The sequence below is a fragment of the Mirounga angustirostris genome, unplaced genomic scaffold (genome assembly GCF_029215605.1).
Source record: "Mirounga angustirostris isolate CCGP_5_RB_7025 unplaced genomic scaffold, mMirAng1.0.hap1 SCAF_16, whole genome shotgun sequence".
In the NCBI taxonomy this organism is placed as follows: Eukaryota; Metazoa; Chordata; class Mammalia; order Carnivora; family Phocidae; genus Mirounga; species Mirounga angustirostris.
The window spans coordinates 18512549-18527672 of record NW_026991724.1 but is presented as its reverse complement, the minus strand read 5'-3'; the positions used below and the strand labels follow the sequence as shown (position 1 = coordinate 18527672).

The window sequence follows — 15124 nt, the reverse complement described above, 5'->3', positions numbered from 1 at the left end:
AGCTCTCATCAAATCACTGTCACTGCTATAGAGACCAAGCCTCTAGGCCTGTCTGGAGAATTGATTTATTTATTCTGAGAAGATGAACCCATGACTCTTTTCCTAGGGGAGACAAGGCTTAGGCTTTGTTCTGATGTTTGGGAACCAGTTTCTAATGAGCTTTGTAATGAGCAAAGGGTATATAACTAGGTTACATAATCAAGAGGTAAGAGGTATATCATTAGACTGTGAGCTCCATGAAGATAAGGACTGGGTCCGTTTTGCTCACTTCTATACTCATAGTGTCTGCTTCCTTCCTGGTATGTGGTAGGTGCACAATAAATGTTGACTATTGCTGAATGATAGAATACAGTGGAAACTTGATCTAAAAACTTTTTGTTAGTAAGAGGTTATAGGGAAGCTGGTGAAAACAACATTAGTTTTGGACTCAGACTCAAACTCTAGCTCGATCACTATCTCACTGTGTAATCTGAGCAAGTTACCTCCCTGAGCCTCTGCTTCATCTGTTAAAAGGACCAGAGAGTGCTCCCCCCTGGGTGGCTGTGAGGATCAAATGAGCACAGCATGTCAGCTCTCAGAGCCAGAGCAGTCATACCCTTGGAGACCATGCGGCCCCATACCGAGGTCAGTTGGTACTGCCCAGTCTGTACTACTCAAGGCTACTCATCGGCTTGAGGTGAGGAGGGGTACCTTAACATGAAAGTGTCCCTCTAGGAAAACCTACAGATGTTGACTTTCCTCTCCTCTTCCATCTACGGTTCCTGGCCCTGGCCAGCCTTGACTTTCCTTTATGATACCCAAGCCCTCCTCTGATACTAAATTCAAATAAAGCAGCTTTCTCATTTACTGAGCACATCCACGGGTGCCAGAGTCCTCGGCTCCAGATGAGTCTTCAGGGCTACTTTCATTGGCTCGTAGGTGATGTCCCTCTTGTCCAGGAAGGCACAGAGCTCGTACACCTCAGAAATAGTCTCAGTCAGGGGTAGCCGACAAGTCCCCAGCCAGTTCCTGCCCAGAGGAAAGGCCTGTTAGAGAGAACCTCAGCACCGCACCCCAAGGGAGTCGGGCCTGCCAACTTTTCATGTCCAGAATGCCTTGCCTCTACCACTGGCTCTAACCTGTGGCCACTACATCATTTCCTGCTTTAACCAGAAATCTGGTGATGTCTTGTGGGAGACTGAACTTGGACACACAGGCTCACCATGTTGGAGCTGAGTCTGACCTACTTCAGCAAAGCCCTCTAAATCAACTAACTGTAAGCTTCTAGGCTCTGCCTAAGGTTCCAGAAGCCAGACCAGGGCCCAGACACTCCCATCCTACCCCCATAAGTATCTGCCCATGCCATCTCAGTCACTATATGGCAGCCTTCCTTGGTCTTGGGAGGTTACTAATACCCTGTGTGCCTAGGAAAGAGGCTGGGGGTCTGAACATCAACCCCCTGCCTCCAAAGGCACTTGTCTTTGCCCTCTGTGACATCAGGGATGGGACATCTCTGGGAGAGATGGGTGGTGTGGGCCTCAATGGCCCAAAATGCCCAGGGTTGGCTGACCTTCTTCCTAGGGGCTCAAGAAAACCCACTTCTATGTTTAGTTTTGGTATCAATATATTTTGTGACCCTAAGAGAATTGCTCTACTCTGAACATCAGTTTACCTTTCTATAAAACAGGATTAGAATCCATGCCCCTGCACTAATGGGGACATTCAAGAGCTCATCCCCCAAGGCAAAGGCCAGGTATCACCTCCTTTGGAAAGCCCGCCTTGCTTTGCTTCTGGAACTCACCCCCAGTTCTTGCCTTTCTGTGTCTCCAGCAAGCCTCCCAAGGGTTGTGGGGTGGGGGAGGACCTTTGTAGAAAGGTCTGCATGGAAGGGGAATTATCTAGCACCCTAAGGGTTGTGACTGTGGCCTGCTCATCTCAGACCTAGAACAGGGCCAAAAGCAGCAATGGATTGCAGAAAAAAGAAGTATGAAACTGTCTGAAGACTTTGAACTTTGGGAACCCTTATACTTGGCACCAGTCCTCTCCTCTAAGGCCTGGGTTTAGTGGTGGTGGTGGGTGTAGCTAACATGATGGGTTTGTTCCCAAGGACACGACTTCCCTCTGGCTCATGGACAGGGCCCCAGGTTGGTTCCTGAGGAAAGGCAAAGACCAGCCTGAGTGGAACCAAGCTGCTCTCTGAGGAGGGCCTTACTTGACATGCTGAAAGAGGACCCCGTTCCCTGTGATGTACAGTCTACTGCCATCCAGCGTGCTCTCGATGCGGAGCTGTCCCAGTGCGGAGTCTGGGTACTTGACAAGCAGACCCAGGGCCATCATGTACAACGGCTTCACAGACTCCAGGCCTGCTGCACGGCCCCCCTTCCCAGGGCTTGGGGGAGGACAAGAGGTCCGGGAACAGCCACCTGTGCCGGTGAGAATGGGGTGACTCCTATACCCCTCATGGTCATAACTCTATTAGAAGCTTTGGGTCTTGCTTCCTACTGCTGCCTTGAATTAGTACCAAAGAAGCTTAGAGGGAGATTATTTCCTTGCACAGCCTAATCTGGATCCTCTCAAAATCAGTATAATTTTTCGAATACTTAGTTAGGTTTACAGGTCAAAGTTATTGGTTGGGAGGTAGGGTTGGGGGGGGATTAATTTGCTGTATCATTAACATTTGATTTTCAGAAATTTCAGTAGAGCTGCCCTTTGGCCCCAGCCTCTTCAGGAATCTCCCTTAGTTCCAAGCTCTGCTCTAATCATCCGTGGGGAAGGACCGGCAACCCTAAGCACAGAACCTGATGTGCATCACAGGCTTCTCAGAGTCACAGCCCCTATCACTCCTGGGCAGATTTTTCCCCAGAGACAAACTACGTGGTGTTACTTTCAGATTGGGTATTTGGGTTGCTGGCTCATGGGCAGGCCCTTGTTCTACTGCAGTGGGCACAATGCACAATCTATAGGATCCTAGCCCAGTGGCAACAATGGGCCAGGAGGCAAGCTGCTGGGTGATTTTCATGGATCTTTATAAATGAAATTTTTAAAAAAAGATTCTATTTATTTGAGAGAGAGAGTGAGAGAGAGAGAGCCCGAGCAGAGGGAGAAGCAGGCTCCCCACCCAGCAGGGAGCCCGATACGGGGCTCGATTCCAGGACCCTGGGATCATGACCTGAGCCGAAGGCAGACGTTCAACTGACTGAGTCACCCAGGTGTCCCTGGTTTTCATGGATCTTCTCCAATCCTCTGAGTAAGCCTACAGGAGGCGTCATGCCATCCTTCTATCACAGATGAGGAAACTCTCCTGAGAGGCTAATTAAGTACCCTGCCCCAGACCACAAAGCTAGGTGGGGCAGAGCTGGGATTTGAGGGCAGTTTTGCCCATCTCCAAGGATACCGGAGCTGTTTCCCTTAGTCATGCGCTTTATAAAAGGCAAAACCCATGCTTTGTGTTTGAGGGCTGCTGCACGGTTTACAGAGCCTGACTGCAAACACGCTTTCCCTCCAACTTCACGTGGCTCTGGTGGAGCAGGCACCGCTGTACTCCTCTCTCAATGACTCATGTTCTCTGAGAAATAGAAGCCCCTGAAGGAGGAGTTTCAACTCACCCCCTCTCAAGAGGATTGTAAGGCCCTGGAACAGGCTCCTGAGACCTGCTGCAGGATGCCACTACTTGCAGATAGGATAGAACTCCCATTTTGCCTGGGGACGAGGCTGCGGGGGCTGGGCCTAAACACAGCAAAAGACCTTATTCCCATGGGTGATTGTCTGGTGATGCACAGGCCAAACTCCACGTGTGCAAGACCGTTCTCTACGTCCTCAGCACGCCAGCTGAGGCCACACTGGGGTAGCTAGTTTCCTGCAACATGCCCAGTAGCTTCCACAGATGTACAGGATTTGGGAGATGGGATGATGAAAGGCAAATAAAACATGTAAGGAAGAAACTAGAATGAGGTAGGCCTGGGAGCATGAAGGCCTGGATTGGACCGGGGTCAGGAAGCGTCAGAAGCAGGCAGACAGGCACAGCAGCCAGAGGCTGTGAAGTAGGGAAACAAGGGAATTTGGGGGTGGGTGAGAGAACTGAAGCACTAGCGGAGAAGCTGCCTGAGAGTCTCCCATGCCCTCCAGCCATGCCTGGAAGGGGCAGGATGGCAGTGGCCATCAGCTGCTGCAAGGTGCTCACCATTTCCACAAGCAGGGCAGACCCACTGTACCCCTGGGAAGCTTGCCCTTGCGCCCAACCTCCCTCCCTAGGACATTCAGGCCTGGTTTCCCCACCCAGGCTGGGCTGAGCTACCTACAGCTCAGTGGGAAGGCTGAGCAGACAGAGGGTACACAAGGGTTCAGGCTGAAATTGCTCTTCTCGTATTCTAAGTCAGCCAAAACACCCACCTCTCACCACTGCCCAAAGCCCAAAGTGGTTGTGGGAGGGAGGGGAGATGTTTGTTCTTGTCTTTTCCAGCTCAATCCTGGACTGCCCCAGAATGTCAAGGGGAGGGCAAGGTTCCCCTGGTGACATACCCATGTTCATTCGGTACAACCTTACAGCTTCAGTGAGCTCGGGGATTTCCAGAATTTCCACTTCTGCTTCTAACACATCTATGTTGGAGAAATTATCTGGTAGTAAAATCTTCTGTGAGCGTAGAAAATTCACTTGAAAAGCAAAAGGAAACAAAATGGTTAAGGAGGTTATTTCTGATTCAACTGTCGGTCCAGGTTTTGGCAGGTTTGTGGTTCTGCAACGTATCCTAGGCTCTCTTTGTTCTGAAACAATTTCTAAACATACCTGGTTCGATTAGCTTTGAGTCTGTGGTTTCAAGGTGAAAGGCCCCAAATGACTTTGTTTTCCTGTGTTTGAGTCCATGGGTGTGGCCTCCCTTGGCCTGGCCTGGGGCTTCCAGGCCAGGCCCTCCTGGTGAATATACTGGCCTTGAGACTTACCCTGTGAGTCTTGACCCAAGAGTAGGTCATTCCAAAAGAGGGAGTTGTCTTGCCGCTTACAGAGGAAGGGCCCAGCTGAGCTGGGCCGGCAGGTGGCACTTGCAGTTTGTCCCTGCCTGGATTGCAGTGTGGGAGGCAGAGATGGAGCCAACGCTAACGTCCTGTGTGAATCAACTTGGAGATTCAGAAGCACATCAAGACAACTTTCCAGGTGACTATAAGGAATGGCTGGGGTTCCAGGCATTTGGGCCCCAGTACAGTTTGGGTGTTTCCTGCCCTATTCATCTAGGTGGCAACAGCATCTTGGAATCAAAGAGCTCACTCAGTTCACACCCTGACCAGAGCATGTCCTAGGGTGGTGGGGGGAAAGAGGTTGTCTCTGTCCAGGGTTGAAGATCTCCCTCCTTAGGCCACTAGCTCAAGCAGACAATTTTACAATGATTTTGGGGAACCTTTCACCATACACCCTCCTTCTCTTTTGTTCTGGATTTAGTGGATATGAGAGCAGGTAGGGACCATTCTTTGAAACAAAGGAATAGGAATAGGAAACGCTCTTTCCTCATTTTATGCTGACAGGAACTGAGGCTGGGAGACCACCCAGGTGGATATATAAAGGCAAGCTAGAGAGTAGCTGGCTTTTGAGCCCAGCTCAGGGCCTTGCCCTTCACACCAACTCCTGTGGCCCCTGATCACTGCAGGCAGCTTCCAGTGCCCCTTTACACCCAGGCCATCCCCAAATGAACAGGGAATAAAATAGCTCTGAGGTTTGTGGGAGTCTAAAGCTGGGAATCTGCTTGCCTTCCAGAAGGCTCTGTCATGCTTCCACCACTTCAGCCCAAGGAAGCTCCTGAGGCCCTAAGCACCAAGCTGAGCCTCCATGGGATGTGGGATGAGTAGGGGTGGATGGGCCCTATCAGCCACCCCCCCACCCCCAGGATAGAGCAATCACCAATGAAACGGAACTCGCTGCACTCGCACTCGATTAGGGCCACAGTCTCAGCCAGCCACAGCAGATTGTCTTCAGTCACCAGGCTTGGATACTTGGCCACTAGGTCTAGGGGCAGAAAACAGTAATGCACTTCCTCTTCCGTGTCTAACAGTGGTGTGTCCATGAGTCCCAAAGGTGCCTTATCATGTAGGCCTGGAAGAGAATGTGCAGAGTGGCATTACCACCTCTCAGAGGCCAGGGGTTCTCACTGATCCCAGGGTCCTAGGGGAAGCTGGGGAGATCACCCCAGAGATGGTCCCTGCCAGGTCCCTCCTTTCCCCATCCCCCCCTCTCTAGATGTAACCCTAACCGCAAACGCAGGAGTATGGTGGGGAGAAGGACACGGAAATCTGTTTTTCCTACAATGAAGGGCAGTAGGACGTGTTGTAAGAGTTTCGCTTATGTACTCAAAGTCATTAAATTCATACTTGTTACCTATCTGGTTTTTTCTAACTGATCAAACCAACCATTGTGACCCACAGATAAAATGGATGCTTTTGACTCTCTTGGAAGCTCAAAACCCATCAATAATCATGAATGGCTGTTTTGGTATCTCAGATAGGCCAATCTATACTGTAAGTCACCCATCAGACGGTGATCATTTGGAGACACTTCTTGTGTGGTAGTTAGAGGTGACTTGAAAGGTTGGTAGAATTCTCTGACTACGAGGAGGGGGCAGAATACAGCCCAGCCCAGCCTTGCCCAAATATGCAGAGGAATGAACGTGGAAAAGGGTGTTTAGTTCCAGTGGATAAGCAGCCTTGGAGAGGGCATGTGGCAGGGTACAAGATCAAAGAAGATGATGGAGAGGTACAGAGATCATCCAAAACTAGTTCAGCAATCAGAGTACTCTCTGGAGGAAGCCACTTCTGTTAGGGTGAGGAGAAGGGAAGCTGGTGTGGGCTATAGGAAGGGTCAGCCAGTGGGTATACCTGTGAAGGCGGGGCTTTTTATAGGAAATTCTGAGGGTTTGCTGATACACTTCCATGTTCGCCAGTAGTTCAAAGATGCTCTCTCAGCAACAGGTATGTCTGCAGGCCGTACACGTAGGTGGTGTTTCCCTTCCTTCAGATTATCTAGAGTCTGTTACATACAGAAAATTACTGCCTGGAAAATTCTAAATCGCATAATTATCGATTAGTTCTTGGGCAAAATACCAGGAAAAATAGCATGTGACTTACTTTGGTAAAGGTTTTTGAAATAAATTTAGTCAATCACACGAAAATATAAAAATTTAGGTCTACAAGATGATATGCTGATATTCAAAATTTCAATAACTATCTTCTGATTTTTGAAACAATCTTTTTGGGTTATAATTTTATGCTGATTAATAGAAATTTATCTTACATAAGCTAAAGAGTAATTTATATTTCATCATTAAAAACTAGAGATTTTCTACCATTTCCCCTCAACAATTTGTATAACTGCTGTGATCTGCTTATTGTTTGTGTTCATCCTAACCCTGGAATGTGATCTAAGCAGGGAATTGGACGTGGCACAGGGTACCACATTTTTCAAAGCACTTTCATATACATTTGCTCATTTACCCTAACACAACTCTGTGAGATAGATGTCGTAAATGTCTGCATTCCCATTTTACTGATGAAGCAATTGAGGTTAAAGGATTTGGGACTTGCTCAGGCAGTCTTCCACATCCAGAGCTCCTCCACTTGAAGGAGCAGGTGACCAGGCGTGGGTACATAAGCTGGAGCACGCCAGGTAGGCAGGGCTGAAGCTCAAAGCAGAAGGTGGCCTGGTGTTGCCCATCACTCAAGGACCCATTCTCCCTTTAAAGTCCTGTATAGGGGGCAGATTATCATAACAGCAAGCCCATTTTTCCTGTCCCTACTCTAGAAGAAAATAGTATTTTCCCAAGAAATTTCTGGAGATAGCTAGAGAAGTAGTCTTTGAAAGGCACCATATGACAACTTTTTTTTTCTCTAGGAGCCTCAAAATCAACAAAATACCTTAGGTTCAATATGAAACTAATAAAAGAACCTGCTTCTAAGCTGAACTACACAGGTGAAGCTCTTGCGAAGCGGCTCATAGGAAGCCTGAGCTTGGAAAGTGCCTTCTGGTGGCTATGGCTGTAAACTGCACCCACATAACTGCATAAGGTCTGTAAAAGGAGGGGACTAGAAATGGGAGAACCTTCCTCACTTTGGGTGACTGGTGGACTTGTGGAAGGACTGGAAAATGTCAGGGTCATGGGGAGTGCTTTCCGGGAGCACTGAGTAATGGGAGGGAGGAACAGTGTGTGTGTGTGAAACACCAGAAGAGAGTCTGTCATTCATTCATTTGAGAAATGCTTGTGTATCATCAGGGCCGCAGATACTGTGCCTGGGCTCAAGGAGCTCTCAGCTTGGAAAGCTGAGAAAAGACAAGAAAAACAACAATTTACATATATTGAGATTAAAAGCCAGCAACATTACTGAAGTTTCAGGAGCTCCAGGAACCCTAGAATTTCTTTCCACAGCGTTGGAAGGAAATGTAAGCTTTCTTGTCCCTCTTTGCTCAGGATTGCACACAACTTTAGATTCTGTGTCAAGCTGTCAGCTATCCTGAGGAGGGAAACTGGTGAAAGATGGGTTTCTGTATGAGGGAGTAGTTGGCCTCAGGCAAAGAGAAATAAAAATGAGGTGCCAGGAAGGTAACAGAGAAACTGGAACAGGTTCTGCATCAGTGGGTGAGCAGGATTACTGAATTCAAATGAGATGATAATGATGATGAAGGTGGTAATAATAATAATAATGATAATAATAATAAATTATATTATAATGTGACAGTATTTGTACTAAGTGGAATAAAAAAAACAGTGACTGCACAGGAAGGACAGGACAGGTGGGAGGATGGTAGGCAGAAATATATACTGAGCCACCTGCCTCTGTGCCTTGATTGTAGTGTTAAGGTGTGTGGAGGTTGGGGCACCTGGGTGGCTCAGTTGGTTAAGCGTCTGCCTTCAGCTTGGGTCATGATCTCGAGGTCCTGGGATTGAGCCCCATGTTGGGCTCTCTGCTCAGCAAGGAGTCCGCTTCTTCCTCTCCCTCTCCCTCTCAGTTCTCCCAATCTCTCTCTCTCTCTCAAATAAATAAATAAAATCTTAAAAAAAAAAAAAAAGGTGTATGGAGGTTGGGGGAGTGAGGGAGATGAATCTAGAGCAGTAAACAAGAGCCAGAGAGTGAAGCGCTCTGTAAGCTGGGCTGAGGAGATTGATATATCCCCTGGTTAAGAGAAGACATTGAAGGATTTTTTTTTTTTTTTAAAGATTTAATTTATTTATTTGACAGAGAGAGACACAGCGAGAGAGGGAATACAAGCAGGGGGAGTGGGAGAGGGAGAAGCAGGCTCCCCGCAGAGCAGGGAGCCTGATGCGGGACTCGATCCCAGGACCCTGGGATCATGACCTGAGCTGAAGGCAGTCGCTTAACCAACTGAGCCACCCAGGCACCCGACATTGAAGGATTTAAAGCAGGGACTGTGACTTGACTGATAGTCACACCATCTCCACCCAGTCAGCCAGCAAGCCCTAAGACTCCATGCCCTGCTCTCTGCTCTACCCTCTTCCTTCTTTCCCCTCCCCCAGTCCTGGTCCTCTCATCCCCAGGCCCTCTCCCTACAGTGATCTTTCAAACATGCAAATGAGTCCAAACCACTCTCCATCTTAAAAAACTTCAGTGCTCCCCACTACTTATAGGACATCCAAATTCTCCTTGGCATTACATGCAAGGTCCTCCACAATCAGTGGAGGCAGCAGGATATACACAAAAAGCACAACGGACTTGAACTCAGACAGACTGGGCTTTGAATCTTGGTCACTTAAGAGCTGACATTTATTGCCCAGGCACTTTTTTTTTTTAAGATTTTACTTTTAAGTAATCTCTACACCCAACATGGGGCTCAAACTCACAACCCCAAGAACAAAAGTTGCACATTCTACTGACTGAGCCAGCCAGATACTGCAACCCAAGCATTTTTTTTTTTTTTTAAGATTTTATTTATTTATTTGACAGAGACAGAGACAGCGAGAGCAGAAACACAAGCAGGGGGAGTGGGAGAGGGAGAAGCAGGCTTCCTGCCGAGCCGGGAGCCCGATGTGGGACTCGATCCCAGGACCCTGGGATCATGACCTGAGCCGAAGGCAGTCGCTCAACCAACTGAGCCACCCAGGCGCCCTGCAACCCAAGCATTTTTAAACTGAATCCTCCTAATGTCCCCCATCCCCCACATACCAAGTAGGCTTTACTATTTTTTTTTTTTTAAGATTTTATTTATTTATTTGACAGAGAGAGATACAGCGAGAGCAGGAACACAAGCAGGGGGAGTGGGAGAGGGAGAAGCAGGCCTCCCGCCAAGCAAGGAGCCCGACGCGGGACTCGATTCCAGGACCCCGGGATCGTGACCTGAGCCGAAGGCAGACGCTCAACGACTGAGCCACCCAGGCGCCCAAGTAGGCTTTACTATTATCACTCCCTTTTAGCAAATGGGAAACAAGGCCCAAGAAGGGAAAAAGTACTCAGTGCCCAAATAAGTGGAGACCCTAGGAATGGAACCCAGAAGTCTAGGGTCCATGCTCTTAACCATTGCTCTTACCAGTTGACTCCCATCTGTCACTTAACCTCTAGAAGCCTCAGGCTCCTCACATGCAAACTGGAGATAGGAAAATCTGGAAGATGTTGTTGTAAGGATTAAAGAAAATAATATAAATGTTAATTTCCTTCCTCTTAGTGGTCAGTTCCAAACTATCTTTTTTTTTTTTTTAAGATTTTATTTATTTATTTGAGAGAGAGAGAAAGCACATGAGAGGGGGGAGGGTCAGAGGCAGAAGCAGGCTCCCTGCCGAGCAGGGAGCCCGATGCGGGACTCGATCCAGGGACTCCAGGATCATAACCTGAGCCGAAGGCAGTCGCTTAACCAACTGAGCCACCCAGGCGCCCAGTTCCAAACTATCTTTTCAGCTTCATCTCCTACCATTCTTTCTGTCTGCATCCCATCATCAGTAACGCTAAACTCCATAAAGCTCCAAAGACATTGTAATGCCTCCTTAACTTTGTATATGCAATTTCCTCTTCCCAGAACACTTTCTCCTCCCTTCTCTGTCTAAAAAGCCTGAAGCCTCCCCTAGCTAGAATGGGTGATTCTCTTTTGTTCCCACAGACCCCTCCAAACTTCTCTCTCTGGGTCCCTGGCTTGGTTTCAGGCCTGTCCTTTCAGGCTTTGGGAGGAAGGACTGGCTGGATGCATCCCCAGCTTCTAGTCTAGAACCTAATGTGTAGTAAATTATCAGAATTGCTGTGTTAAATGAAAGAATGCATGTAAAAGAAGAGATAGAAAACTGAGTCCTCTGGAAAGAAAAGCAAAATGAGACATGAGGAAGCCCAAAATGAGCTGGCAGAGAAGTAGCCTGTATTCACAAAAACCGAGAAAGATGCTGAGGATCCAAAGCCATAGGAAAAGCCAGCACAGGATTACAATGGGCAGAGCCCAGAGAGTTCAGAGGGCAGTGAAGGCAGTGATTCCAACTTGGGACCTAAAGTCCAGAGGGAAGATCTACTAGAGAGAGGGACAAGGATGTAAAGGAGGAGAGGGAGACAGAATGACAGGACAAAAGGTCTCAACTTGGGTCTGATAGATGATGGATCATAACATGTTGGGTGAAGTAGAAAGAAATGAGAGTAACACTAGGGAGAGCCTACAAGAGACAGCAGACCATGTGAAACCCATGCTAAGCTGACTGCATCAGAAGAACTTGAAACTGCCATTTATTTCACTTGCAGATTCAAATCCTGAAATTCTGTCCCAGTGGAGGAAACAACAGTGCCCTTGAACAACTCTAAATTGGGCATTGTGGAAGGGATGTATTGAGGGAGGGAAATCCCTGCCTGGGAAAACAACCTGTTTGAGGAAGGGCCTACTCCCTTTTTGGAGGTGCTGTTTGATACCCGGGTATACCCTGTGGGGTGGGTGGGTGTGACAGTCCAACTAGTTTAGAGATATACTAGCTGATGGGAGAATGATCTATTTTGTAGAAATGAAATCTCCATTTCTTGCTACTTCTACGAATGTGAAGTGTGAGCTGTACCATTCTCTCCAAGAAAGGTATGTTTTTGTTTTTTAAAGATTTTATTTATTTATTTGTCAGAGAGAGAGAGAGTACACACAAGCAGGCGGAGTGAGAGGCAGAGGGAGAAGCAGACTCCCTGCTGAGCAGGGAGCCCGACGTGGGACTTGATCCCGGGACCCCAGGATCATGACCTGAGCCGAAGGCAGATGCTTAACGGCTGAGCCACCCAGGCACCCCCAAGAAAGGTATGTTTGACAAATCTTAAAAAAGAAAAACATACAAATAAGTCCCAAAAGATCACAGTTCCTGCCAGTCAAGTCATGCACTAGGCCCAGAAGCCTTAATTAGGTTGTTTTCTAAACTCTCTCAGTCAATCCTTGCTCTGACTTCTAGAAATACAAGACCTTCTACTCATGGGAAGCCATTTAGGTACTATATGAATCCAAAGAACACATTCCCTAACCCCCTCACTTTGCTTTATTGTTCTCAATAACACCTACTTATTTATTTACCATCTGCTAGTCTCCCCTAGTAGATATAACCTCCAAAACCATGAGGATCTTGCCTGTTTTGTTTTCTGCTATATTTGCAGCACCCACAACAGTTCCTGTGGGATCTCAATACATTTTTTTAAGGATTTTATTTATTTATTTGAGAGAGAGAGAGCATGAGCGGGGGGAGGGGCAGAGGGAGAGGGAGAAGCAGATTCCCTGTTGAGCTGGGAGCCCAATGTGGGGCTCGATCCCAGGACCCAGAGATCATGACCTGAGCCGAAGTCAGATGCGCAGCTGACTGAGCCACCCAGGCGCCCCTCAACACATTTTCATAGAATGAATGAGGTAATGAATTAGTGAAGAGAATTTCAGAGAGCCTAGTTTCCAGCTGTCCTTTGGCTTTGTTGACTGAAGTTGCCACAGAGTATATGGCTGGTCTCTATGGACTTCAATTCCACTTCTATGTGCCTGAACAGACTTTTATGATGCTGTTATGACTTTTACTATTCACATGCTATGACCCCAAAAATTATTTATTTATTTTTTAAAGATTTTATTTATTTATTTGAGAGAGAGAATGAGAGAGAGAGCACATGAGAGGGGGGAGGGTCAGAGGGAGAAGCAGACTCCCCGCCGAGCAGGGAGCCCGATGCGGGACTCGATCCAGGGACTCCAGGATCATGACCCGAGCCGAAGGCAGTCGCTTAACCAACTGAGCCACCCAGGCGCCCCTTCCCAGAAAATTATTAGAGGGAAGATTTCTTTAGGGAAATATAGACCCGAATTCAGATGGCTAGTTACTAACACAAGGATAATTAATGTTACTTTTGGCCTAGATAGTAGCGAAAAAATATGTCAGTCAGAAGCAGTGTAAGACTAATGACATGGGGGCAATTGTGTATGTGTGTAGGTATGGTCACCAAAAGACGGCTGACAAATGTACTAGTAGAAGAGCTCTGGGACTTAACGGAGGTTTTCCAAAGCAGAACCAGTGCTCAGAGATGCCTTATGCTCTGATGTGGGCTGTTGAAAGGAGCTTGGAAGGAGCTTGCAAATCTCCAACTGCCTTGTAAAAACAAGGAAGGCTAACATCAATCTGAAGCTCAAGGAAGTGAGGCTAGTAGATCAAAAGGATGTGTAGAACAGCTGCAATCAACCAAAGAAGCCAAATAAGATACAGCTATCAGGATCTCAAACCTGCCCCTCCCACTGCCACCTCCAGTTTCTTGGCCCTGCAGAAGTAGATTCAACCTTCATAGGTCATCCTGGGTTCATAATTCAATGTTCTCTCAGTGGATGTTTATTAAACAGGCTGGTACTGTGAGAGGCTAGGAATGCAAACATGAAAAGAATACAGGCTAGTGAAGGAGAAAGATATATGAATACCTGATCCAAACAGAATAGCATTGATAGGTGACAGGAATTAACTCTGAGAGCAGAGAAACAAAAACGCTGCCTGGAAATGTCAGGCTAGGCTTCCCTTGGATCATACTTAGGGTAAATCTTAAAGGGGGATCATTTTAGAAAGAAGAAACAGCAAGTTAAAAGATGTGAAGAGAAGGCATTTGGGGTGCTTAGGGACATGGCTGAACTTCAAAGTGTATGTGTGTGTGAGTGCCCACGCGCGCACGTAGGTGTGTGTGTCTTGGGAGAGGAGCCAGGGCAAGCAGACGCTATGTCAGGGGTTGTCCACTTACCCGTATATCACAGACAAGCTACGCTGTTGGGATGAGTATCTACTGTTTATCTAATCTTCCTTTCCAAGATCACACTGGTAATCTGTCTTCACATCATGAGTAATAGGAAATGTGAGACCCATTACTGGTCTGTTTTCTTAAAAGCATCATTTGTGTCTTCAACATAAAAACTCCCTGGCTCCCTTGAGCACAAGGAATGCAGGTATATTTGGGTTGCTTGCTGGTAGCAGAATGCTCATAGGCAGAATAATTTAAGTTTCTAAATTTAGAAGTCCCAGAAGGCAATGGAAAAGGAAACACAAGTAGCATGCATTGTCATACTAAGTCCTCAGTGGTCTTCAAGGGACAAGTAAAAGGGAATCGACAGTCTGCCAAAAACCTTGAACCCTTGTGAGTGACCCTGAAGAGAAATTTCACACTGCAGTAGCAACTCACTCTCAACCAGGCTGATAGCTTGTAAGAGGCTTGAAGCAGTTTACATTTAGGCAAAGAGGATTTCCCAAATTACACAGAAAGTTCTAGTATACCCTAAAACGTTAATGTACAGACCTGGAATGACTACTCTGTTTTTTCTCTGTGAACATCCAGGCTCATAGATTTACATATCAGCTTTGATAACTCCCAAATTTATACCTCTAGATCAGATTGCTCCCATGAATTCCAGACCTTATACATCCTGCTGCCTTTTCACCATTGCCACTTGAATGTTTAATAAATACCCTTTTCTTGCCTCTCAAACTTAACACATTCAAATCCCAACTCCTGATTTCTCCGCCTAAACCTGCACATCCCTTGGAATCCACCATTCCCCTTACTGCTCAGGATACAAAGGAGTTATCTATTCTCTCTTACCCTACCAACAATTCATACCAATAATTCATTAGCAAACCCTGTCAGTTCTATCATCGAGACATATACAGAATTTGAACATTCTAACTCCACTATTACCACATTAGGCCAAACTACC

General features: G+C 47.0%; 2 protein-coding genes across 3 annotated transcripts in view; one reads left to right on the top strand and one right to left on the bottom strand.

Moving 5' to 3' along the window:
• The window catches only part of KCTD19 (potassium channel tetramerization domain containing 19), a 29903-nt gene that overhangs the window by 6576 nt on the left and 8203 nt on the right, over window positions 1-15124 (bottom strand). The window contains exons 3-7 of the mRNA XM_045890925.2: window positions 6838-6988; window positions 5867-6058; window positions 4498-4629; window positions 2192-2402; window positions 848-1008 (exon numbers count right to left, since the gene is read on the bottom strand). Of these exons, the coding sequence (XP_045746881.1) occupies window positions 848-1008; window positions 2192-2402; window positions 4498-4629; window positions 5867-6058; window positions 6838-6988 (847 nt within the window). The remainder of the gene's footprint in view (window positions 1-847; window positions 1009-2191; window positions 2403-4497; window positions 4630-5866; window positions 6059-6837; window positions 6989-15124) is intronic.
• LRRC36 (leucine rich repeat containing 36) overlaps window positions 6981-15124 on the top strand; it is a 67698-nt gene continuing 59554 nt past the window's right edge. For both annotated transcript variants that reach the window (XM_064580910.1, XM_064580907.1), the window contains exons 1-3: window positions 6981-8022; window positions 10189-10352; window positions 12045-12211. The gene's annotated coding sequence lies outside the window, so the exon portion shown is untranslated. The remainder of the gene's footprint in view (window positions 8023-10188; window positions 10353-12044; window positions 12212-15124) is intronic.